General features: G+C 44.3%; 1 protein-coding gene across 1 annotated transcript in view; it reads left to right on the forward strand.

Moving 5' to 3' along the window:
• Positions 1-27,035, forward strand: part of LOC100380659 (E3 ubiquitin-protein ligase rnf213-alpha) — a 63,089-nt gene that overhangs the window by 20,845 nt on the left and 15,209 nt on the right. Inside the window, exons 23-55 of the mRNA XM_045714458.1 lie at positions 150-287; positions 593-748; positions 923-2,213; positions 2,486-2,670; positions 2,762-2,917; positions 3,585-7,184; positions 7,279-7,409; positions 7,695-7,790; positions 7,912-8,036; positions 8,419-8,541; positions 8,761-8,810; positions 8,944-9,088; positions 11,036-11,171; positions 11,300-11,485; positions 11,647-11,777; positions 11,965-12,113; positions 12,271-12,480; positions 13,416-13,603; positions 15,374-15,494; positions 15,906-16,006; positions 16,138-16,317; positions 16,426-16,592; positions 16,759-16,861; positions 18,234-18,342; positions 18,488-18,695; positions 18,876-19,075; positions 19,289-19,411; positions 19,558-19,668; positions 23,046-23,288; positions 23,384-23,477; positions 23,720-23,754; positions 23,849-23,952; positions 24,348-24,504. Of these exons, the coding sequence (XP_045570414.1) occupies positions 150-287; positions 593-748; positions 923-2,213; positions 2,486-2,670; positions 2,762-2,917; positions 3,585-7,184; positions 7,279-7,409; positions 7,695-7,790; positions 7,912-8,036; positions 8,419-8,541; positions 8,761-8,810; positions 8,944-9,088; positions 11,036-11,171; positions 11,300-11,485; positions 11,647-11,777; positions 11,965-12,113; positions 12,271-12,480; positions 13,416-13,603; positions 15,374-15,494; positions 15,906-16,006; positions 16,138-16,317; positions 16,426-16,592; positions 16,759-16,861; positions 18,234-18,342; positions 18,488-18,695; positions 18,876-19,075; positions 19,289-19,411; positions 19,558-19,668; positions 23,046-23,288; positions 23,384-23,477; positions 23,720-23,754; positions 23,849-23,952; positions 24,348-24,504 (9,252 nt within the window). The remainder of the gene's footprint in view (positions 1-149; positions 288-592; positions 749-922; positions 2,214-2,485; positions 2,671-2,761; positions 2,918-3,584; positions 7,185-7,278; positions 7,410-7,694; positions 7,791-7,911; positions 8,037-8,418; positions 8,542-8,760; positions 8,811-8,943; positions 9,089-11,035; positions 11,172-11,299; positions 11,486-11,646; positions 11,778-11,964; positions 12,114-12,270; positions 12,481-13,415; positions 13,604-15,373; positions 15,495-15,905; positions 16,007-16,137; positions 16,318-16,425; positions 16,593-16,758; positions 16,862-18,233; positions 18,343-18,487; positions 18,696-18,875; positions 19,076-19,288; positions 19,412-19,557; positions 19,669-23,045; positions 23,289-23,383; positions 23,478-23,719; positions 23,755-23,848; positions 23,953-24,347; positions 24,505-27,035) is intronic.

The following is a 27,035-nucleotide window of genomic DNA, read 5'->3' on the forward strand; positions in this document are numbered from 1 at the left end:
CAGTTGTGTGTGCATTCATTTTTTTTACTTACGGGTGGACCCGGGAATCAAACCCACTATCCTGTCATTGCAAGCGCCATGCTCTACAGACTGAGCTACAGAAATAATGCTTTAAACCCATTTTCACAATTGTTTACTCCTGATTGCAGCGGGATACTGCACGCCATTTGGAGTGGCTGAAAACGGTGAAAGACAGCCATGGTTCTGTGGAACTCTCTTCTCTATCATTGGCCAAATCCATCAACACAAGAGGCATCTACATTATCAGTGCACAAAACCAGAAGAAGGTATGTTCAATAAAATTAGGAAGGTTACTGTGTTTTATAAACAATTGAAAGATTAGTTTCTATTAGTTTGTTGGAAGATGTATCTTTGTTAATAAGGAGTTACTGTCTAGTAGTGTTGAGCGATTACCAACCTCAGAAGGCACTAATCGCTCAGCACTGCTGTCTATGTTTGTACTCATACAAGGTCTTCAATTTCTTTCTGCTATTGTTTAACAAATATCTGTAAGCACTTTCCTGAATACCCGCAGAAATAGATTGATGCTTCTTATATTGGATCTTGTCCATTTTTTTGTTTTCTTCAATAGCTGCGTTTAGACACTGCCCTGAAGCTGCAGATTCCAGAGCAGCAGGAGGAAGATCAGATGCGCAACTACTCTTTAGAAGACCTCAGAGATCTGCAGAACAAGCTAATGCTGATGTCTGGAAAGGGGGAACAAAGCCAGATTGATCACTTTACTGAGGTAATGTGATTGGGGACCTTGAGGATCATCACACACCTGAAATAATAATTACTGAAAATATCATGCTATCACAGGATCTTTAAATGAACATTCCTGAGATTATATATTTTATTTGTAATATATGATTTTATGTACAGAAACGGAACTTTTAAACAACTTGCTTTATCTTCTCAGGTTTTTGACAGTGTCCAGAGGCTAGCTGTAGCATTTGTAGATCTTTATGCAGCTGGGAACCCACTTTTTAGGTGTTGGGAGGCCAAGATTAACTGTAATACTCAAAGTGATACTGGTATCGTAATGGAATTCAACCTTGGCAACATTCTACAAAACATAATGGTGGAGGGCAATGCAATGGACCATCTTACAGACCTGTGCAGGAAGATAGAGGTGTGTTTGGATGACTGGAACAAATTCATGGACAAACAAAGATCTCAGCACTATTACCTTAACTATTACACAGCAGAGCAGATCGTCTACCTTTGTAATGTTTTGACAGAGAAGAATTTGAACACTGAATTGGATGAAAAGGTGTTGATGATGCTGTCTTTCGTCAAACCTGACTGCTCCGCGTCAGATGTGTGGGAGACATGGATGACTTTTCAGAACAACATGACAGATACTCAGCAAGATGAAGACATCGGATTTCAGACATTCATTGACCATCATAATGACTTGATAGACTTTGATTCTTCTTTTGCTGGTGAGGGAAATTGTGCCATTGATGTTTTGCAGAGCCTTTTGGACCAGGCTGTTGGTTTACGAAAACTGGATCTTGTCTGGGATGCTTACATGAAAGATATGAGGAGCATTCTCCAGGACTCCTTAGACACCAGAAGCTTTGGTAGATTGCTAGAGATGTTGGCCAACAAAGAGAACCAGGAAGAAGATGATGAAGAACCCATGCTTTTAGAACCAAGTGAGAATACAGTCCGGAGAAAGCTCCCAAAAGGCCTCTTCAATTGTCAACCTAATCTCATAATCTGCCCACAAGATGAAATCTTGACTTCAAGCATCTGCTTGTATATGACCAGTGATTATGAGCAGTTGCCTACCTACGATGAAGTCCTCCTGTGTACCCCTGCCACGTCCTATGAGCAGGTGGAGCTTTTCTTCCGGCGATGTCTCACACCAGGCTACTTGGGTGAGAAGATCTATACCCTGCTCTTCGCAGACCAGCTGAGCTATGAGGTGAGCTACGCAGTGGAGAAGTTATTTCAGAAACTGAGTTCATGTTCCAGGAGCAACTACAGGCTGGTGATCATCTGCAGCGCAGAAAGAGAGCACACCTACATCCCCTCTGCCTTCAGTCAGTTCAAACGGAACGTGGTGCCACAGGAGTCTCTTGAGAGGATTCAGAAATACCTGTCCAGGCATTACACTGTCCCCTCACACCAGACCAGTGCGGCATCTGTGTTCAAAGGTCGACACTTTGTTGGGATTGTGTCTTCCCAGAGGGCTGGAGTTGGTAAGTCATACCATACTGAATTTGTTTCACTTTATATAGTCCCACAGAGCCAAACATGGGTTTTCAAATGTAACCCTGGTATATTTAATATTATGAATGTGTTATTTTAAAAACTTGCATTTTTAATTTCAGTTGCAAGTCTTGAGTTTCAGGAATACTAATAGTTTATACTCTCAACACATATATGAGTTCTTTAATCAGAAATTATTCAATGCCCATACATTTGACCTAGGTCTTTGTAGAGCTGAATCAAATGTGTTATTTATTTGTAGGAAAATCTCTGTACATACAGAGGTTGTATGAAAAACTGGAGGGGACTGTGACAATGGGAACCACATTCCGTAAATGCATTCGCTTAATTGAGCCCAAGGTCGATGAGCATATCATTCTTCAGTCCATGTTTGAAACGCCAGAGAGCAAGGAACACAAAGTCTTTCATTTTGATGTCACATCCTCGGTAAATATTCCTAGTATTAATAAAATATTGAAAATAGTTTATGTTTTTCTGTGCCAGGAGGTTTACATGCGTGCTTTTTGATGTTCTCCAGGTACAGAAAGGCCTGCATGAATTTCTATTCAAACTGTTCTTCCTGCGTTACCTGACGGATTCCGATGGACTGATGTGGAAATGCAGCAACAAGCACTTGTATGTGATTGAGACACTACAATCCACCAATGAACCGCTCAGACATGCTTCCAGATCTGTAAGTGTCAAATCTATATATATATTTTTTTTTTGTCATGTCACGTGAAACGGTTTGAAGTATACCGTTAAATAGCCCTACCAAACGCAGACCAGTGGCTAGCTGCTAGCGTGTCAAATGGGAAAAAAATTGTGGTCAAAAAAGATAAGCGGAAGATCAGTGTTTTCCGATGTCATTATCTGAAAACACTGATGACATCTAGTGTGCATCATGTCATTTTAACCAACTATGAGCAGGAAAAGGTTTCTTTACTACATTTTAGGAAAACTATATATATAATATATTATTAAAGGGGATAGACCTTTTCACATGAAAAAACATGACCTTTTCTTTACCTTGAAAGTAGTCTGTGGGGGGGAGTCAGCAACCCAAGATTTGACTTTGTTTACTAGGCTACAGTGATTTACGATTAGCATTGCGTTTAGCTTCATATGATGCATTTTTCATCATCACACTTTTTGCTTTGTCCAGAAAATGCTTTTATCTTAATACTTTTTGTTGTTGACATGCACACTTTTTTGGGATCATATCAACAGTGGACTAATGAACAAAATACAACTATTTAATAAATAAATCTTAAAATCCTTTTTCTGTTAGACAACCCATTTTAGTCATGGAGATGGTCTTTGTCAAAATATTTAATATGACATGTATTTGTCTGTTTTAGGATCCAAATGGACACTTTCCTCTCTTTGAGGTCTTTCCTAAGGTCTTCTGCCGTCCACCGAAAGAGGTTATGGGGTTGGAAGCGAGAAATGGAGACGATCCAGTACTGGACACTGAGGACCCACTCATGGATGACCAGTGTTTCAGGAGTGAGACCTTTCAAAGACCATACCAGTATCTAACACGGTTCCATAGGGGTGAGAATCTCGACAGCTTCAACTACCGAAGAGTTGAAGGAACTCATGCAGAGTGTCTTCAAATGCTCTTCATCTACTGTGGTATAATTGATCCATCCTGGGCAGAGTTGAAGAACTTTGCTGGATTTCTCAATCTTCAGTTGCTAGACTGTGAGACATCGGATTTCTGCAACTTTGAGTTTGTTGGAGACACTCTTAGGGGATTCAGAAACTTTGTGGTTGACTTCATGATCTTGATGGCCAAGGACTTTGCCACTCCGTCTCTCTGCATCGCTGACCAGAGCCATGGGAGGCAGCCGATGGACACTGGACTAAACGAAAGAGATCTAGCCCCGTTCCTCATCAGGAAGAGATGGGAATCAGAACCGCATCCATACATCTTCTTCAACGATGACCATATGTCCATGACCTTCATTGGATTTCACCTACGGCTGAACGAGCAAAATGGGGTTGACGCCATTAATCCATCAACAAATGCAGTAATCAAGAGAAACATTATGACCAAACACCTGTACAATGGCCTCAGACATCAAAGAGTTCCCTTTAACATCGACTTTGACCAACTTTCTCGAGCAGATAAGATTGAGCGTCTATGTAGTGTGCTGGGGACCAAGTGGCCAACAGACCCTGATGAAACGTATGAGCTCACCACCGACAACATACTTAAGATGATGGCCATTCACATGAGGTTCAGGTGTGGCATTCCAGTCATCATAATGGGGGAAACTGGCTGTGGGAAGACACGGCTCATCAAGTTCCTGTGTGAGTTGAGAAGGAGTGGGGCGCCCACGGAGAACATGAAACTCGTCAAAGTTCACGGTGGAACTACATCTGACATGATCTACAACAAGGTGCGGGAGGCAGAGAAGATTGCAGTTGCCAATAAAGAGAAACACGATTTTGATTCTGTTCTTTTCCTCGATGAAGCTAATACCACTGAAGCAATAAGCAGCATTAAGGAGATCCTATGTGACAACACTGTGCAAGGACAACAACTCAGCTCCCAAACTGGCCTGCAAATCATTGCTGCGTGCAATCCTTACAGGAAACACACAGATGAGATGATCAAGAGGCTGGAGGCAGCTGGTTTGGGGTACAGGGTCCGAGCTGAAGAGACTGAAGAAAGACTTGGATCAATCCCTCTTCGTCAGCTGGTGTATAGGGTCCAAGTGTTGCCCCCGAGCATGATCCCTCTGGTGTGGGACTTTGGGCAACTCAGTGATGAAACAGAGAAAATATACATCCAGCAGATTGTACAGAGAGTTGTGGAAACAAATTCAATCAACAGAGGATCCATCAGGATGATCACTGATGTGCTGTCGTCATCACAGGGATTTATGAGAAAGAAGAAAGATGAATGTAGCTTTGTCAGTCTCAGGGATGTGGAGCGCTGCATGCAAGTATTTGTGTGGTTCTACAACAACCACTCACTGTTTCAGGATGAGTTAAAGACATTCCTCCAGAAACAACCCCAGGAGGAGAGGAGCAGGAGTGACCAGCTACACTCACCTGCCAGTGATCCAGTTGATTGGTCACTGTTGATGGCTGTTGGTGTATGTTATCAAGCCTGTCTAGAAAAAAAAGGTGAATACCAGACCGCAATCTGCGAATTCCTTCCCCAAGTCATCCCAAAGAAGATGAAGCAGGAAATCTCAGTCATGCAGGACCTTCTCCTAAGTGGTGTCCCAATGGGAGAGACAATAGCAAGAAACAAGGCTTTGAAAGAGAATGTTTTCATGATGGTGATCTGTATCGAGTTACGAATCCCCCTGTTTTTGGTTGGCAAGCCTGGGAGCTCCAAATCTCTGTCTAAAACTCTGGTTGCAGATGCCATGCAGGGCCAAGCTGCACATTCTGAGCTGTACAAAAGGCTGAAACAGGTTCACCTGGTGTCCTTCCAGTGCAGCCCTCACTCCACGCCAGAGGGCATCATCAACACATTCAGACAATGTGCCCGCTTCCAAGAGAGCAAGAATTTGGAGGAGTACATCTCTGTTGTTGTGCTAGATGAGATTGGTTTGGCAGAGGACTCCCCAAAAATGCCTCTGAAAACATTGCACCCTTTACTGGAGGAAGGCTGCATTGATGATGAGCCACTGCCTCATAAGAGAGTTGGATTTATTGGCATCTCCAATTGGGCCTTGGACCCTGCCAAGATGAACAGAGGCCTCTTTGTGTCCCGTGGTGACCCAGACCAAAATGAGCTACTCGAGAGTGCGAAAGGCATATGCTCATCTGACAAGATGATACTCGAGAAGGTTAAGCACCTCTTCACACCTTTCTCCCAAGCATATGTGACGATTTGCAAGAAAGGCAAAGGGTTTTTCGGTTTACGAGATTACTATAGTCTGGTGAAGATGATGTTCGCCATCACCAAGGCCTCTAAGCAGAGCCCCAGTACAGGTCAAATCATTGAAGCAGTCCTAAGGAACTTCAGTGGAAGGGACGATGTGGACGCAGTGCGTATATTCACCAAAGAGCTGCCGGGCCAATCCATTCAACCTGATTTGGATGGCATCAGCACTATTGATCTGGTGAAACAAAACATTGTTTCCATTTACCAAGATGAGGAGTGCCGATATCTCCTTGTCCTCACCAAAAACTATGCAGCCCTCCAGATTCTCCAGCAGACATTCTTCTCAGACCACAACCATCCAGAGATCATCTTTGGTTCAAGCTTCCCAAAGGATCAAGAGTACACTCAGATCTGTAGAAATATCAACCGAGTGAAGATCTGCATGGAAACTGGCCAGACTGTTGTGCTTCTGAACCTTCAGAATCTGTACGAAAGTCTCTACGACGCTCTGAACCAGTACTATGTTTCACTTGGGGGTCAGAAGTATGTTGATCTTGGATTGGGAACCCATCGCGTAAAGTGCAGAGTTCACAAAGACTTCCGACTAATTGTCATTGAAGAGAAAGAGGTGGTCTACAAGCAGTTCCCAATTCCTCTGATAAACCGTCTGGAGAAGCACTACCTGGACATCAACACTGTTCTCAAGAAGGACCAGACGGAGATTGTCGAACAACTAAAGGAATGGGTCAAACAGTTTGTCTCCTTGAAAAGTCAGCAGTCCAGGACAGACCGCTACAAGCCACATGATGTCTTCATTGGCTACCACTCAGACACATGCTCCTCTGTGGTCCTGCAAGTGACTGAGAAGATGAAAACCGAGTCTGACGAATCTGACACTAAGAGGAGAGTCCTGGATGAAGCCAAGCTTATCATGCTGAACTGTGCAACTCCAGATTCTGTCATTCGGCTTGACGGGACTAAATTATCTGATGATGAGACCGAGTACCTGACGCAAATCTATTTCGAGGAGCAGAATCATCATTCCCTGGCAGACTTCATTGCCTCTCACACACAGGAGGAGGAATGGTTGCATTACCACTTTACAGAGGTAATTCACTTGAATCTTATCTTTTGAAGAATATACCTTGAATAGAATGTATCTTTATATTGCTCATAAATCGTTTTTTTTGCTCTTTCTGAAGGTCACAACATTTTCCCGGTTATTGACAGCAGCAGATATCCATCAGCTGCAGAACATCACAGAGCGTTGCAACGTCAAGCTTCTCTCACTGCAACAGTTTGACACAGAGCACTCCTTCCTTAAAGAAATCAGGTCTGCTTAACATGTTGAAGAGAAGCTCAGTATATAGGGTTGCACAATTCAAATTACTTTCCCAAAATGTTTTCCAGAAATCCTGGTTGGAAGATTCCTGGATTTCCTGCTTATTCCGTTCTGATTGCAGGCGTTTTCCAACCAGGATTTCTGGAAAAACCTGTGAATTCTGGGAAAGTTACCAGAATTTTGCAACCCTAATTGTATCACTTGTGTGTGTGTGTAACCTTGTAGATCATTCATAAGAATGGTACAGGATTAGGAAAATAACTGTGTTCTCTCTAGGCAATTTCTTGACTCCAAATCTGCCGACAAAGTCCTCATCATCCAAACAGACTATGATGAGGACTCCCAGAGCATGAACATTCTGGCATCTGCCAAGTGAGTGATTCTCATTTAGATTTGTCGTCACAACTATTGGAGAGAACTAAACTGAAGTATTAGGTTATACTTGTTTTTGTATTTTTTTCCATTTAAATTTTTGATCTTTGAATCTCCTCAGATATTCATCCATAAATGAAATAAACAAATCAAAAGAAGATGGTGACAATGGAAGGGTGTTTGTGTACTTTGTTACCAAACTGCCCCGAATTAAAGGTGGAACCTCCTATGTTGGATTTCATGGAGGTGAGTTCTGTTAAATGCTATACAACAGGCCGATTTAATAGTATGATCTAGCATCCCACAAAGAAATGATCTGTTCTGAAATGCTTTCAATATTTACCGGTATTCAAAATACAAAAAAAGGCACTTGCACATCTGAGCAATCTTTTTTTGTAGGTGCATGGTAACAATTGAAATAACACTGAAAGAAAAGAGAGAGCAACATACAGCTCTTGCTAGCGTCACTGTTCTTTATCAAGCTTTACGTATCGTCAGAGCTTTGACAAAGGCCTTGAGGCCGATGCCTCAAGTTTAATAAAGAACAGTGATACTAGCAAGAGCAGTATGCCGGTTTCTCTTTAATATTTACCGGTATGCAATTTCCATCCTCTTTTTCTTTGCAAAGGACCCTGGAAATCAGTTCACATTGACGACCTTAGAAAATCCAAAGAGTTTGTATCAGATGTCCAGTCCTTGAGAAAGCTACCCATCAGCCAACTTTTTGAGAAAATTGAAGAGCCATCCGAGGGTACATTTTACTCGTATTATAAATGATAAATATCCAAAATTACTTAAGTACACTTTTTTATGGGTAGCCCCAGTGGGAAGAGAACCCATGACCCTTTCGTTGCAAGTGCCATGCTTTACCAACTGTTATTATGAACAGTAGAACAAATGCCATAGTTGGGAATTGACTGTAAATAATCCTAGATAATTAGTTTTTTCATAGTTTTCTTTCTTGTTCCAGCAATGCAAACAGATGACACATACATCGAGGCACATGGGGTAGAGCACTCTGTAAGTATTGTATACTATATATTGTATACAAGTTTGTATTGCAGTTCTTAATTATGATATGCAGGTGCTTCTGGTTTCTGTAACCCTAACAAGGTATGGGTGTGTTATTCATGTGAGCATGTTGTTGTTTCAGGCTGAGTTTAATGCCACAGATCTGGTGCGAAGCTGTGTGCAGAGTGCAGTGAGCATGCTCAGAGACCAGGAGGACAGTGGAGCTCTCAGCACCAGGAGAGTTGAGATCCTGCTGACACTTCTGGATGATAGCAAGGACCTGAAAGGTTACTAACCCACAATATTTCCAGTGTGTTACCGTAATTTCAGTGATGGCAAGGACCGGAAAGGTTACTAACCCACAATATTTCCAGTGTGTTACCGTAATTTCAGTGATGGCAAGGACCTGAAAGGTTACTAACCAACAATATTTCCAGTGTGTTACCGTAATTTCAGTGATGGCAAGGACCTGAAAGGTTACTAACCAACAATATTTCCAGTGTGTTACCGTAATTTCAGTGATAGCAAGGACCTGAAAGGTTACTAACCCACAATATTTCCAGTGTGTTAACTGTATGTTGCAGTGGTTAAAGACAAGACCTAGAACCTTCTCACTTGAAAAATAAAATAAAATAAATACTACAGATCACTATAAAATATTACAGTACTTGCTATAGAATTCTGTAATAAACTAGAACAGTATACTGTAGTATACACTGTAGTATCCCTCGATTGTGTAGTGCTTACTATAGAATGTTGTATTATGTGTAAGGGATAAACGCCAACGTTCCCGTACATTACCTTGGAAATAATGGACGAGGCAGCGGCACAAGGCAGAGCCGAGTCCTCTTGCAGAGTTCTTTTTTCCAATGTAATGTTCAGCAAGGAGGCATTTATCCCGGTTATACCACAGTTGCCAAAGAAAATAATATTAAAGCACACATTTAACGGTAGAACAAAAAAAAAAGTTGCTATTTAAATGTTTATTTAAAACAAATTAATACTTTCTCACCTTTTGGTTGCTAGAGACGCGACCCAGTTGTTTGTTTGATATTGATGGTTCTATATGTGTTTCTTCTATATTTTCACTGGCAATGTTCTTATCCTTTTTTGCTTACTAGCCAAATAGCTACGGCTAACACAGTTACGAACTCTGCAGCCAGAATAACAGCAAAGTATCTGCATTTGCGTTTGTTTAAGCTGTTCTCTATTGACATTCATTTGGATACATCCATAACAATCTGATGATGCCAGATTTTGCCTGGCATAGCTAGAAAAGTGTTTGCCTTGTCAGGACACTTGACACTGTTCTTTACAAGGAGATTGCATTACATATCAAACACTAGCTAAATCATTTGTTGAACCTGTAAATAAAAACTAGAAACATGTGGGAGGATTTGACAGCATAGTGCCACTTGCGTCATGACTGCAACAGTAGTGACGAGGGAAATGAATGTTCATCACTCACCATGTTAAGTCATCAGATGCTCCAAAGAAAGTAGCTAACTAGCTGAGTTTTTCCTTGTTGGACCTGTGTTTACAATGTATCCTATTTTGGTTTGTGTGGTTGTTGGTTTAGCTTTCTGTAACTTTGTAGCAAGTACGGTCTGCATGTGTAGGTGTCCCGATTTTCTATATTTTCCAACTGTCCATTATCTGGTTTTAATGCCCATACTAGAATGCCCTTCTAGCCAATCAGAAGCAAGTATTCAACAATGCTGCGGTATAATGTAGAATACTATACTACACACTGTAGTATCCCTCGATCATGTGTAGTACTTACTATCGAATGTTGTAGAAAACTGTAGTAAATACTACAGTATTTTCCACACAAAAAACACTACAGCAAATACTACAGTAAAGTAAGCAAAACACTACAGAGAATACTACTTTTTTTGTAAAAACACTACAGTAAATACTACAGTATAGTACAATCCCCCAAAACACTACATTCATTACTATAGTATTTACTACAGTTTTTATTTTACTACAGTAATTTATACTATATTTAGCTGTAAATGCAGTCAAATCTGCAAAAACACTACAGTGAATACTATAGTATTTCTACCATAATTTACTATAGTACTTTTCATTAGAAAGGGGCTCTAGATCAAAAAATAGAACATCTGAGACGAACAATTATCTCAGATCGTAACAGCAGACAAATACTGCAACTAAAGGTAACTGGCTTTTACATTAATTTATATGCTTGATCTCTGTATTGTGCCCTTAAGCTACGTTCCTGACAACCCTGAGAAGCCGCCTTCACTCTCTACTGGAGAACCGTGAGCGAAATATCCCTTCCCCCAAGTACTGGGTGTTAACGGAGGCATCCAACATCAATGCTCTTCAGGAGGGGGGAACATTCACGTATGTTAATCAATGATACTGCACTACTCTGCATATGGAAAATCTATAATTTCATTCATTTTCAAATTATTATTTGGTCTTGTCATTGTTCAGAAGTATAGTCAGTTCATACTGTATTTGTTCCACAGACAAACTCTATGGAAGAGAATCCAAGCAGTGGTCACACCCCTCTTGGCCCAGTTGGTCTCAGTCATCGACAGGGACTGTAATCTTGACCTCCTGCTGGACAGCAACAGTGGGGAGGAAGTCAGAAACCTGTGGCTGAAGATATTCGGCAGTAACGAGATGCTTGATATTCCTAACGTTGATCTCAAGTGAGTGATTTATGTGTGATGATGATGATACACATACTGGATTAAGAAACCGACTGGACTGCCTGGAGTCCTTGTATGATGTATAAGGTTTTATGTAGCCTGTGTTGTGTCTCAGTGGAACAGGTAGATGTCACTGCTAACAGACTTCCCATTTCCCACAGTTCTGAGTCTAAGACCATCCTTGTGCAGAGCCATGTCACAGCTGAGAGGACCATGTGCTGCACTATGCCCTTTAGCTGGAGGATCAGAGATATCCTGGATGAACTATTGATTCAAACTCAGCAGAGCGGAAGTAAATAATTGAATGCCTTAATTCAGACTTTAAAAAAATAAATAATTAACGATACATTTAGATAAGAATTGTATAGCTTAAGCAAATGTAATACATTATTCGTAAAGGTGTATTTCTTAACTCTCATGTGGACTACTTATAGTATTTCGTTGTATAAACTCAATCTTTTACACATTTTTTTTCTTGGGAGGACGTGTCGAGGTGTTCTTTGAGAATATCCCCCTTGGTCAGTATCTTTCTACATTGGGTGAGAAACTGCAGAGGGAATTTTTCCAAAGGTACCTGAAGGACTTCATTTCCATGACGATGAATGTGGCTTCGGAGGGGGAGTTAAAGGTATGCCTTGCTCATCATGTTTTCAATACATACAAATCGTAAAACAATAGGTTCCATTTATAGAAAGGTCCTTTCTATTTACTGTCAAGTATGATTATAATATGGCTACCCATCAATTAGGCGATCCTAATGAATATATGTAATACTATTTTCCCAGCATCTGTGTGAAGCCCTGAGCTGCTGTGTGAATGAGCTCCAGAGGCGACGAAAAGCTTCAAGTGAAGAGATTCCATCCCTGCCCCTGATCCACACTGCCTACAACATGTACTGTACCCGTCTGCACAACCTCACCAGGATGATGTCGTTGCAACCACAGGTGGTTCCTCACTTGCAGAGAATCCCACTAGTGAAGGACAGCCCAGAGATGGTAAGAATCAAACTAGTGAAGGACAGCCCATAGATTGTAAGAATCACACTAGTGAAAGACAGCCCAGAGATGGTAAGAATCACACTAGTGAAGGACAGCCCAGAGATGGTAAGAATCACACTAGTGAAGGACAGCCCAGAGATGGTAAGAATCACACTAGTGAAGCACAGCCCAGAGATGGTAAGAATCACACTAGTGAAGGACAGCCCATAGATGGTAAGAATCACACTAGTGAAAGACAGCCCAGAGATGGTAAGAATCACACTAGTGAAGAACAGCCCAGAGATGGTAAGAATCACACTAGTGAAAGACAGCCCAGAGATGGTAAGAATCACACTAGTGAAAGACAGCCCAGAGATTGTAAGAATCACACTAGTGAAAGACAGCCCAGAGATGGTAAGAATCACACTAGTGAAGGACAGCCCAGAGATGGTAAGAATCACACTAGTGAAGAACAGCCCAGAGATGGTAAGAATCACACTAGTGAAGAACAGCCCATAGATTGTAAGAATCACACTAGTGAAGGACAGCCCAGAGATGGTAAGAATCACACTAGTGAAGCACAGCCCAGAGATGGTAAGAATCACACTAGTGAAGAACAGCCCAGAGATGGTAAGAATCACACTAGTGAAGAACAGCCCAGAGATGTTAAGTGCATATATTTTCCACACACTGCCGCATTTAGTTATGAGAAATCCGTTTTTTTATGTGCCAAATGTTTGTATAGAGTATATATGAATGTATGATAGTAGTTGAAGATACAGTATATATGAATGTATGATAGTAGTATCACATCAGTATATATGGTAGTTGAACTTTTACCAGGTTATGTACAGTATATACTGTATTGAAATGAGGCTGCCAACATGCTGATAGAAATGTCATAGTAAACATGCCTGTAACTATACTATGTTTCTGTCTCACTCCTCTGCCAGGTTCTGGATGTCTATGCATCTGTTGCCTGTGTTGAGCTCCTGGAACCCCATGCATTGGACTCTGATGCCCAGTGCCAGGACTGGCTGAAGCAGGTGAAAAGACTGAAGGGGTCTATGGAGCTGGTCTGCTCCCAGAGAAGCCTGAAGCAGTATGGAGAGAGGAGCCGGGAACTGTTTGACTACATCTGGTGAGGGAAATGTCCCTTTGAAAGACTACAGAGGGCCATTTGACTTTCTTTATTCATTTTATTTTTTAAGAAAGTCAATATGCGTTGTGAAAGAGGTGAAGACCTTCACTGTATAAAGTTCTGAATTCAAGGTGCTAGTCCATCCACACATGTTGGAATGAAGTAATAAAGCAAGCATATCCATGATATTCAAAAAGCAAGAACAAAAATATATAGTATCAGTCAAAAATCTAGACACTTACTCATTGAAGGGTTTTTCTTTATTTTTACTATTTTCTACATTGAATAGAATAGAATAAAAACTATGAAATAACACATAAGGAATCATGTAGTAACCAAATGAGTGTTAAACAAATCAAAATATATTTTAGATTCTTGAAAGTAGCCACCCTTTGCCTTGATGACAGCTTTGTACACTCTTGGCATTCCCTCAACCAGCTTCACCTGGAATGCTTTTCCGATAGTCTTGAATGAGTTCCGATATATGCTGAGCACTTGTTGGCTGCTTTTCCTTCATTCTGCGGTCCAACTCATCCCAAACCATCTCAATTGGGTTGAGGTCGGGTGATTGTGGAGGCCAGGTCATTTGATGCAGTACTCCGTCACTCTCATTCTTGGTCAAATAACCTTTACACAGCCTGGAGGTGTGTTGGTTCATTGTCATGTTGAAAAACAAAGGATAGTCCCACTAAGCACAAACCAGATGGGATGGCATATTGCTGCAGAATGCTATGGTAGCCATGCTGGTTAAGTGTGCCTTGAATTCTAAATAAATCACTGACAGTGTTACCATCAATGCACCCCCACACCTTCACACCTCCTCCTCCATGCTTCACGGTGGGAACCATACACCCGGAGATCATCTGTTCACCTACTCTGTGTCAAACAAAGACAAGGACAGATTTCCACCGGTCTAATGAACATTGCTCATGTTTCTTGATCCAAGAAAGTCTCTTCTTCTTGTTGGTGTCCTCTAGTCGTGGTTTCTTTGCAGCAATTCGACCATAAAGGCCTGATTCACGCAGTCTCCTCTGAACAGTTGATGTTGAGATGTGTCTCTTGAACTCTGTGAAGCATTTATTTGGGCTGCAATCTGAAGTGCCGCTAACTCTAATGAACGTATCCTCTGTAGCGAGGTAACTCTGGGTCTTCCTTTCCTGTGGCGGTCCTCACGAGAGCCAGTTTCATCATAGCGCTTGATGGTTTTTGCGACTGCACTTGAAGAAACCTTAATGTCTAAAACTAATGCTGGACTCTCGCTTCTCTTTGCTTCTTTGAGCTGTTCTTTCCATAATATGGACTTGGTCTTTTACCAAATAGCCCCATCTTCTGTATACCACCCCAACCTCGTCACAACACAACTGGTTGGCTCAAACGCGTTACGACAGAAAGAAATTCCACAAATTAACTTTGAACAAGGCACACCTGTTAATTGAAATGTATTCAAGGTGACTACCTCATGAAGCTGGTTGAGAGAATGCCAAGTGTGTGCGAAGCTGTCATCAAGGCAAAGGGTGGCTACTTTGAAGAATATCAAATATCAAATATATTTTGAATTAACACTTTTTTTGGTTACTACATGATTCCATATGTGTTATTTCATAGTTTTGATGTCTGTGTTTGTGTTTTGATACAATGTAGAACATAGTAAAACTTATATATAAATAAATAAAAGTTAAGTAATTGTTTGTCTGAATTAACTTTCTCCCAGATATGGTTAATTCTTCCAGAATAAGTAAAGATTTGTCCTTGTTTGTTTTGTGTTTTTAGTAATCATTGGAACCGTATCTGCATCGTCTTTCTGTTTGTGGAACACATGCTGATAGGCTTTGAGTCTGAGGAGAGGGAGCTCAAGTCTCTGGTCCTTGATCACACTCGTACCATAGGCAAAGTGAGTTTATATCATATATTTTTGTTCTTTAAGTCAACATGCCACCAATTACATTTGTGCTTTGTTTATACTTCTACATAGTTTAAGTCTGATGGTTGCTAAACCTGAAATATGGGATGGAAATAAATGTAAAAGTCAACCTGAGCTCTTGAACTATGTTAACGTATTGCAATTTTCTCATTGCATTGAACTTTGTGCTCTAAGGATAAATTCAGTATTTTACAAGTGAATGTTTAAACGGTTCCTAACCCTGGAACTTCAGCTAACTTTTGACACCACTAGCTAAAAACCAATGGGAGTAATGGGCGACAACTATGTCATTTAAAAAAAAAACATTCAACTGAAATCAACTCAATTGGTTGGATGTCATTTTAACTAATCTATGTGACTGCTAATTATCTCGTGTGGCAGATTCTGGCTAAAAACTCAGACGTAAAATCGGAGGAACCATTTGCGGCCATCATTACAGTACTGAAGACTTGCAAGCAAAAAGCAAGTGATCTGATTTGCAAGTAGGTCTATATGATATAATTTATTTAGTGTAAAAGTCTATTCATATTATATGTCTACATTATTCGCTGTGGTTGATAAGCTGTATACAGAATTTGATGTTTAATAACGGCAGCTATTTTTTTCTCTTTAGGTTTGGTTTCCAGTGCCGTGTGTGCATGGGGGAACCACAAGACCCCGTGGACCTGCCCTGCCACCACATGTTCTGTCTGACCTGTGTCAGAGGATGTCTCAACACAGGCCAAATGTACTGCCCCACGTGCAAACACGAACTCCCAGATGACTTCGAGGTCAAAGTGACTGAGGACATAAGGTGGGTGTGTTTTACCCTTTTTTTTAAATCTGGATAACCAATGATAAAGGACATGTCTTTCCCTGTTAACCGTCTTATCTGTCTAATCTGTCTACTATGGTTTTGCAGAGCTTGCATCACACTAAACGCTCAGTTCAGGCAGAGTTGCAATGCGTTTTTCATAGACCTGGTCACTACTGTGTGCTTCAAGGACAACATCCCCCCATCAAAAGGTGTCATCCTGCACCTGTTGTCCTTCCTCATGGTTGAGACAGAACCCATCCCACTCATCAGAGGTACCCTCAACACACACACACACACACTAGCCAAAATTATAGAGTTTAGATTCCATTTGTTCCTGTATTCTTTTTGACATTTTAAGCATTAAACAGACCAGAGGGAAGATTGTGGCTCAGTAAAATGTTTTTATCTGTGTTCTGATATGTATTATATTTGTACCAGCACAAAGTCAGATACACACCAAAGATTTCTCACCATTTGATGAGTCTATGGACAAGAATCCTGTGGTGCGATCAGTGATACTCAAGCTTCTGCTCAAGTACACGTGAGTGAACCAGGAAATAAATGTTGTTTATACACTATATATACAAAAGTATGTGGACACCCCTTCAAATGAGTGGATTCAGCTATTTCAGCCACACCCGTTGCTGACAGGTGTATAAAATCGAGCACACAGCAATGCGATCTCCATAGACAAACATTGGCTGTAGAATGGCCTTACTGAAGAGCTCTGTGACTTTCAACATGGCACCGTCATAGGATGCCACCTTTCCAGAAAGTCAGTTCGTAAAATGTTTGCCTTGCTGGACCTGCCCCGGTCAACTGTAAGTGCTGTTATTGTGAAGTGGAAACGTCTAGGAGCAACAATGGCTCAGCTGCGAAGTGGTAGGCCACAAAAGCTCACAGAACGGGACCATTGAGTGCTGAAGCGCGTACTGCGTAAAAACTGTCTGTCCTTTTTTGCAACACTCACTACCGAGTTCCAAACTGCCTCTGGAAGCAACGTCAGCACAAGGACTGTTTGTCGGGAGCTTCATGAAATGGGTTTCCATGGCCGAGCAGCCGTACACAAGCCTAAGATCACCATGCGCAATGCCAAGCGTCGGCTGGAGTGGTGTAAAGCTCGCCGCCATTGGACTCTGGAGCAGTGGAAACGTGTTCTCTGGAGTGATGATTCACGCTTCACCATCTGGCAGTCTGACGGACGAATCTGTGTTTGGCAGATGCCAGGAGAATGCTACCTGCCCCAATGTTTAGTGCCAACTGTAAAGTTTGGTGGAAGCGGAATAATGGTCTGGGGCTGTTTTTCATGGTTCGGGCTCGGCCCCTTAGTTCCAGTGAAGGGAAATCGTAACGCTACAGCATACAATGACATTATAGACGATTCTGTGCTTCCAACTTTGTGGCAACAGTTTGGGGGAAGGCCCTTTCCTGTTTCAGCATGACAATGCCCCCCGTGCACAAAGCGAGGTCCATACAGAAATGGTTTGTCAAGATCGGTGTGGAAGAACTTGATTGGCCTACACAGAGACCTGACCTCAACCCCATCGAACACCTTTGGGATGAATTTGAATGCCAACTGCAAGCCAGGCCTAATCGCCCAACATTAGTACCCAATCTCACTAATGCTCTTGTGGCTGAATGGAAGCAAGTTTCGCAGCAATGTTCCAACATCTAGTGGAAAGCCTTCCCAGAAGAGTGGAGGCTGTTATAGCAGCAAGGGGGGGGGGGGACCAACTCCATATTAATGCCCATGATTTTGGAATGAGATGTTTGACGAGCTGGTGTCCACATACTTTTCGTCATGTAGTGTATCACTGCAATGCTGCTGTAACCAGCAACGCAATTCAGTTGGTTTCAGATGTTATCAAACATTTGACTGAAAATTAACTCTCTTTTTGTTGTTGTGTTTTTAGCTTTGATGATGTCAAAGAATATCTGCAGCAGTATTTGACATTGATAGAAGAGAGCAACATTCTAGAGGATAAAAATGAACTTTATGCGCTCTACATCAACTGCCTTGAGGTAGGATCTGACAGGATTTCACCCTAAATCAATGGAGTGCTATCACTATTCTATTTGTAAAAGAGGTCTTCTAACCTCAACGGGACTTTATGGATAAATAAAGGTTAAATAAATGGAATAGATGTTTATAACTGTTTTTCTGCAGGACTCCATGTTCGACAGAAAGCCACATGAATGCCAGAAGCCTGCAGATCAGCAGGCCTACCTGCAGAATGAGACTGAGTTCTTGCGTCACTTCCTGGACTTTGTCACTACGTCGGCTGAGACCGTCACAATAGAGTACCTGCAACAGATCGCGAGGGTCCGTCTATGCCTGGACATGGCTGCACACCTGCTCCATAGCATACAGTCTGGTAAAAACACTCAGTCAATATGGCGTCATGAATTCTGATCCTTGTTGCTTTAAAAATTGTGCTTGTTGGTGTAAATGAATTATAGTTGTTTTTTTATACGGAATGTTTTATAAAGAATGCTTGCAATCACTTTGACTGACTGATCCAAGATCTGTCCTCGGTTCCTCACATTGTGTGCAGGGGAATGTGAAAATCCTCAGGATGTTGTCGAGGAGTTCCTGTGTGCTGTTAGGAGCCTGTGTAAGGAGAGTAAGAACGACTGGTACCGGGTTTACCTGATCCGCAACGTCAGCAGCCAGCACGGTGTAGAGTATGTCCAGAGAATGCTGAAGGATACAGAGAAGTACAGGTGGCTTTTTCCTGAAGAGTTGCAGCAGCAGGTACATCACAGGGTTTCATGAAACGTTTCATACAACTCCATTTGTTTTAAACTGTTGAAATTACCCATCGGTCCTGTTTCCTGTTCTCTATTGTTTACAAACATGTTTCTAAAGAGGACCTGAGCGGGTTAGATACAATGATGTGTATTTCCTAGCTAGTACTGTGAAGGACGATGTTCTAGATATCAGGGTCTTCCATCGTCTTGTATGCAGAATGAAGATGTTGGCCAGATGGACCAGTATCTCGTCTATGGAGACGACTACCAGGATATCCGCGAGGCTGTTGCCAAAGCAGTACTAGAGGACAGTGTGCAGGAGATTGAGGATACCTGTCAGGTATTAGTTTAACTCCACTAAACTCAATACCACTGTATGTAATGTGTGTGTGTGTGTGTATTAGTTTTATTAAAACTATTTCTAACCTAAGAGTTTATGGATGTTTGGTGAATTTGTCCTCATCTTTGTGTGTTGTTTTGTTGTAGAGATGTACTGCACCTGCAAGGAGGCGGACCTTGTATGTCCTGCTGTCTCTTTTCAGAGAAGTCACCAGTCTGTACCGAGCAGCCAACACAGGCCTCCACCCCACCCCTAAGGTAGGAACACAGGCCTATACCCCACCCCTAAGGTAGGAATACAGGCCTCTACCCCACCCCTAAGGTAGGAAGACAGGCCTCCACCCCTAAGGTAGGAATACAGGCCTCTACCCCACCCCTAAGGTAGGAACACAGGCCTATACCCCACCCCTAAGGTAGGAAGACAGGCCTCCGCCCCTAAGGTAGGAAGACAGGCCTCCGCCCCTAAGGTAGGAAGACAGGCCTCCGCCCCTAAGGTAGGAAGACAGGCCTCCGCCCCTAAGGTAGGAAGACAGGCCTCCGCCCCTAAGGTAGGAAGACAGGCCTCCGCCCCTAAGGTAGGAAGACAGGCCTCCGCCCCTAAGGTAGGAAGACAGGCCTCCGCCCCTAAGGTAGGAAGACAGGCCTCCGCCCCTAAGGTAGGAAGACAGGCCTCCGCCCCTAAGGTAGGAAGACAGGCCTCCGCCCCTAAGGTAGGAAGACAGGCCTCCGCCCCTAAGGTAGGAAGACAGGCCTCCGCCCCTAAGGTAGGAAGACAGGCCTCCGCCCCTAAGGTAGGAAGACAGGCCTCCGCCCCTAAGGTAGGAAGACAGGCCTCCGCCCCTAAGGTAGGGAAGACAGGCCTCCGCCCCTAAGGTAGGAAGACAGGCCTCCCGCCCCTAAGGTAGGAAGACAGGCCTCCCGCCCCTAAGGTAGGAAGACAGGCCTCTACCCCGCCCCTAAGGTAGGAACACAGGCCTCTACCCCGCCCCTAAGGTAGGAAGACAGGCCTCTACCCCGCCCCTAAGGTAGGAAGACAGGCCTCCACCCCGCCCCTAAGGTAGGAAGACAGGCCTCCACCCCGCCCCTAAGGTAGGAAGACAGGCCTCCACCCCGCCCCTAAGGTAGGAAGACAGGCGTCCACCCCGCCCCTAAGGTAGGAACACAGGCGTCCACCCCGCCCCTAAGGTAGGAACACAGGCGTCCACCCCGCCCCTAAGGTAGGAAGACAGGCCTCCACCCCGCCCCTAAGGTAGGAAGACAGGCCTCCACCCCGCCCCTAAGGTAGGAAGACAGGCCTCTACCCCGCCCCTAAGGTAGGAAGACAGGCCTCTACCCCGCCCCTAAGGTAGGAAGACAGGCCTCTACCCCGCCCCTAAGGTAGGAAGACAGGCCTCTACCCCGCCCCTAAGGTAGGAAGACAGGCCTCCGCCCCTAAGGTAGGAAGACAGGCCTCCGCCCCTAAGGTAGGAAGACAGGCCTCCGCCCCTAAGGTAGGAAGACAGGCCTCCGCCCCTAAGGTAGGAAGACAGGCCTCCGCCCCTAAGGTAGGAAGACAGGCCTCCGCCCCTAAGGTAGGAAGACAGGCCTCCGCCCCTAAGGTAGGAAGACAGGCCTCCGCCCCTAAGGTAGGAAGACAGGCCTCCGCCCCTAAGGTAGGAAGACAGGCCTCCGCCCCTAAGGTAGGAAGACAGGCCTCCGCCCCTAAGGTAGGAAGACAGGCCTCCGCCCCTAAGGTAGGAAGACAGGCCTCCGCCCCTAAGGTAGGAAGACAGGCCTCCGCCCCTAAGGTAGGAAGACAGGCCTCCGCCCCTAAGGTAGGAAGACAGGCCTCCGCCCCTAAGGTAGGAAGACAGGCCTCCGCCCCGCCCCTAAGGTAGGAAGACAGGCCTCCGCCCCGCCCCTAAGGTAGGAAGACAGGCCTCCACCCCGCCCCTAAGGTAGGAAGACAGGCCTCCACCCCGCCCCTAAGGTAGGAAGACAGGCCTCCACCCCGCCCCTAAGGTAGGAAGACAGGCCTCCACCCCGCCCCTAAGGTAGGAAGACAGGCCTCCACCCCGCCCCTAAGGTAGGAAGACAGGCCTCCACCCCGCCCCTAAGGTAGGAAGACAGGCCTCTACCCCGCCCCTAAGGTAGGAAGACAGGCCTCTACCCCGCCCCTAAGGTAGGAAGACAGGCCTCTACCCCGCCCCTAAGGTAGGAAGACAGGCCTCTACCCCGCCCCTAAGGTAGGAAGACAGGCCTCTACCCCGCCCCTAAGGTAGGAAGACAGGCCTCTACCCCGCCCCTAAGGTAGGAAGACAGGCCTCCCCGCCCCTAAGGTAGGAAGACAGGCCTCCCCGCCCCTAAGGTAGGAAGACAGGCCTCCGCCCCTAAGGTAGGAAGACAGGCCTCCGCCCCTAAGGTAGGAAGACAGGCCTCCGCCCCTAAGGTAGGAAGACAGGCCTCCGCCCCTAAGGTAGGAAGACGGGCCTCCGCCCCTAAGGTAGGAAGACAGGCCTCCGCCCCTAAGGTAGGAAGACAGGCCTCCGCCCCTAAGGTAGGGAAGACAGGCCTCCGCCCCTAAGGTAGGAAGACAGGCCTCCGCCCCTAAGGTAGGAAGACAGGCCTCCGCCCCTAAGGTAGGAAGACAGGCCTCCGCCCCTAAGGTAGGAAGACAGGCCTCCGCCCCCCCTAAGGTAGGAAGACAGGCCCCCGCCCCGCCCCTAAGGTAGGAAGACAGGCCCCCGCCCCGCCCCTAAGGTAGGAAGACAGGCCCCCGCCCGCCCCTAAGGTAGGAAGACAGGCCCCCACCCCGCCCCTAAGGTAGGGAAGACAGGCCCCCACCCCGCCCCTAAGGTAGGAAGACAGGCCCCCACCCCGCCCCTAAGGTAGAAACACAGGCCCCCACCCCGCCCCTAAGGTAGAAACACAGGCCCCCACCCCTCCCCTAAGGTAGGAAGACAGGCCTCCACCCCCCTAAGGTAGGAAGAAACCCCCCTACCCCGCCCCTAAGGTAGGAACACAGGCCTCTACCCCACGCCTAAGGTAGGAAGACAGGCCTCTACCCCGCCCCTAAGGTAGGAAGACAGGCCTCTACCCCGCCCCTAAGGTAGGAACACAGGCCTCTACCCCGCCCCTAAGGTAGGAACACAGGCCTCTACCCCGCCCCTAAGGTAGGAAGACAGGCCTCCACCCCGCCCCTAAGGTAGGAAGACAGGCCCCCACCCCGCCCCTAAGGTAGAAACACAGGCCTCCACCCCGCCCCTAAGGTAGAAACACAGGCCCCCACCCCTCCCCTAAGGTAGGAAGACAGGCCTCCACCCCCCCTAAGGTAGGAAGAAACCCCCACCCCGCCCTAACCGCCCCTAAGGTAGGAAAAACAGGCCTCCCCCTAAGGTAGGAAGACAGGCCTCCACCCCGCCCCTAAGGTAGGAAGACAGCCCCCTACCCCGCCCCTAAGCTATACACGTTAGACCATCTCCTTCAACTCCACATCAGAGGGAAAACTGTTAGCCCACAACTAACGATAGAGTTGGCAAACTATTCTGATTTTTATGATATAATAGTTATACTTTGAATTATATTGACTTTTTGTAGACTTCAGAAAATCCCAATTACATTTATCCAAAATGGCTGACTTTGTTTTATTCCTCCAGCAATGCAAAGCACTTGAGGACTTCATCGAGGGATCAAGGTACCTAAATTGCAGGGAAGTGAGGGACTTTGCCAAAGAATTGGTTCACAACAGGATGGGAGGACTGAGTGTCCTGGCAGACCGGTCCAGTGTGGAGCACACCCTAATAGAGCTGGTTGTCCACATGTCTGCTGTGCTGCTCACTGGGACAGAAGGGCTGCTCACACCTCTTCAGCAGCTTGGCCTGTCTCCCAACAATATGCTGGTATGATTCTCATCAGCACCTGTCAATATCTTACATTGACTTTCTCCTTGTTGACTGTGAGAGTTGTCTTTATCTGCTTATGTCTACCCCAACAGAGTTCCTTTCTACCCACAATGCCTGAGGACATGCTGGCTGTCGCTCAAAGGCTTATAACACAGAGTGAAGTGGATTATGGACTCTCCTGGTACTGTAAGTACAGACATTTTGAATCCTAACCTGATAAATGCATGTACTATAACTTGAACTTTGAGTAAATCATCCGAGTTACACCTCTGTGAAATTGTATTTGTTAACATCGTGCTACAGGAAGCATATAGACAGTATAGACATGTAAATTAATTGTTATTTTCAGATTCAGCTAATACAATTTTGGGTTAAAAACAATGACATTTCTGTAATAATAAGCTCAGTTTTGACTCAAATCTCAACAGCTTGTCCGAATGGTCACCCCTGTGTTGTGGATAAGGTAAGCAAAGTTCTTCATGTAAAATTGCGTTAGTTTCATATTTTATGTTCATTAGCTAAGCAAACAGCCAAATGATTTACTCACTCTATTGCAGTGTGGTCAACCCACCCATAAGGCACAATGTCTAGAGTGTAGGGTGGAGATTGGAGGGGAGAAGCATGTTCCCTTGACTGGTTTCCAGAAGATGGAGCTACAGCAGTAAGTCAGCTCTCTAAGGGTCCAACATTGATATTACTGCCAAAGCATCAGAGTAGGAGTGCTGATGTAAGATCAGTTTGGCCTTTAAAATAATACTAAAGTATATGGACAGGAGGGACCTGATCCTAGACCAGCACTCCCACCACTCTTAGAAAAAGGGTTCTTCATCTATCCCCATAGGATAAGTCTTTGAAGAACCCTTTTGGTTCCATGTACAACTCTTTCCACAGAGGGTTCTACATGGAACCCCAAAGGGTCCAACCTGGAACCAAAAATGGTTCCTATGAAGACAAGAACCCTTTTGGAACCCTTTTTTTCTTAGAGTGTTTTCTGATCCATTTTATACATGGCTCCAGATCTCATGTCATGACCAATAACTGAACGTGTCCTCTTAGGGGAGATCTCACAAGGACTGGCCACATCCTGGGAGACCCTCAGAGGAGGGACAACCCAGACACCCTGGACACCAAAAACATGTCCCTCACCCCCTTCATCCTGGTCAGACTGCTCACCCACCTGGCCATGCTGAGAGGGGCCTCAGAGCAGCCACAGGTAGGCCATCTTGTCTGCCAAAGGCTGCCAACTCTTTCCAGCTTTATGGGTCCGGTGTGTGAAAGAACAGTGCCTTAATTAAGTAGGGAGTCCACCCACACTGCCAAGAGGGATTGCTTTGGTGATGAAGTTCCACTTCCTTGTATTATAAAATACATTTTACCAATAGAAATATGATAATTCATGTTATTAATTGTTCAGTGGGTTCTTTCTTGAACATATCATCAACATTAAAGTCGGATTTCATAACATTATAAATCTGATTCATAAGCATCGAGCTCTATTGACAGAGGTGCAGGTTTCTAGTAACAATTTTTGAGGATTTTATATTTTGGGGTTATTCACCTTCAAAGTTGTTTCTGCGGGTCGCTAAAAGCAAAATTTGCATGACGAGCTAAATTTAAATGTAAAAGGCTTTGTAAATAAAAAGCTTGGTATACAGTGGGGGGAAAAGTATTTGATCCCCTGCTGATTTTGTACGTTTGCTCACTGACAAAGAAAGGATCAGTCTATAATTTCAATGGAAGGTTTATTTGAAGAGTGAGAGACAGAATAACAACAAAAATATCCAGAAAAACACATGTCAGAAATGTTATAAATTGATTTGCATTTTAATGAGGTAAATAAGTATTTGACCCCCTCTCAATCTGAAAGATTTCTGCCTCCCAGGTGTCTTTTATACAGGTAACGAGCTGAGATTAGGAGCTCACTCTTAAAGGGAGTGCTCCTAACCGCAGCTTGTTACTGTAAAAAAGACACCTGTCCACAGAAGCAATCAATCAATCAGATTCCAAACTCTCCACTATGGCCAAGACCAAAGAGCTCTCCAAGGATGTCAGGGACAAGATTGTAGACCTACACAAGGCTGGAATGGGCTACAAGACCATCGCCAAGCAGCTTGGTGAGAAGGTGACAACATTTGTTGCGATTATTCGCAAATGGAGGAGAAACAAAAGAACTGTTAATATCCCTCGGCCTGGGGCTCCATGCAAGATCTCACCTCGTGGAGTTGCAATGATCATGAGAACGGTGAGGAATCAGCCCAGAACTACACGGGAGGATCTTGTCAATGATCTCAAGGCAGCTGGGACCATAGTCACCAAGAAAACAATTGGTAATACACTACGCCGTGAAGGACTGAAATCCTACAGCGCCCGCAAGGTCCCCCTGCTCAAGAATACATATACATGCCCATCTGAAGTTTGCCAATGAACATCTGAATGACTCAGAGGACAACTGGGGGAAAGTGTTGTGGTCAGATGAGACCAAAATGGAGCTCTTTGACATCAACTCAACTCGCCGTGTTTGGAGGAGGAATGCTGCCTATGACCCCAAGAACACCATCCCCACCGTCAAACATGGAGGTGGAAACATTATGCTTTGGGGGTGTTTTTCTGCTAAGGGGACAGGACAACTTCACCGCATCAAAGGGACGATGGACAGGGACATGTACCCTCAAATCTTGGGTGAGAACCTCCTTCCCTCAGCCAGGGCATTGAAAATGGGTCGTGGATGGGTATTCCAGCATGACAATGACCCAAAACACACGGCCAAGGCAACAAAGGAGTGGCTCAAGAAGAAGCACATTAAGGTCCTGGAGTGGCCTAGCCAGTCTCCAGACCTTAATCCCATAGAACATCTGTGAGTTTGAGTTGCCAAACGTCAGCCTCGAAACCTTAATGACTTGGAGAAGATCTGCAAAGAGGAGTGGGACAAAATCCCTCCTGAGATGTGTGCAAACCTGGTGGCCAACTACAAGAAACGTCTGACCTCTGTGATTGCCAACAAGGGTTTTGCCACCAAGTACTAAGTCATGTTTTGCAGAGGGGTAAATACTTATTTCCCTCATTAAAATGCAAATCATTTTAGTACATTTTTGACATGCGTCTTTTTTGTTGTTGTTATTCTGTCTCTCACTGTTCAAATAAACCTACTATTAAAATTATAGACTGATCATTACTTTGTAAGTGGGCAAACGTACAAAATCAGCAGGGGATCAAATACTTTGTTCCCCCACTGTATGCTTAGTGCTCAGTTGACATTTTCAGAGAGATTCTTGTTTTTCTGAGAAATATTTGAAAAAGAACATGAAATAATTCGTCTCAAAATCGATATCCATCTTACCTCTTTTTTTTTTATGTCCTGTGGGTTCGAGAAGAAAGAACGAGTTCAACAGGAAAGTGAGCCTGTCAGGTAGCCTTAATTCTTGCACAGAATCCAGCCTAGCTGACGCAATACAGTGTTCCACATTTCTGACTACTTTTTTTCTCTCTGGCCCCCATTTGATTTAGTCCCCCATTTGATTTAGTCCCCCGAATTCTGGCCATCCAACAAGGATAAAAACTTCATTTTCTTAACCTCATGTCTCGATCATAATCTGTTATCTTAGAAGATTATCTATACCAGAGCATGAAGGGGAGGACCATCTTCTTCAGTGAATTCCATAAAAATAGTGAAACATTAAAGTTATCCTTTAGATAAAACTATACTAAATATTTTTACGGCTCCAAATAATTGATTAAAACACACTG

The sequence above is a fragment of the Salmo salar genome, chromosome ssa03 (assembly GCF_905237065.1).
Source record: "Salmo salar chromosome ssa03, Ssal_v3.1, whole genome shotgun sequence".
Lineage (NCBI taxonomy): Eukaryota > Metazoa > Chordata > Actinopteri > Salmoniformes > Salmonidae > Salmo > Salmo salar.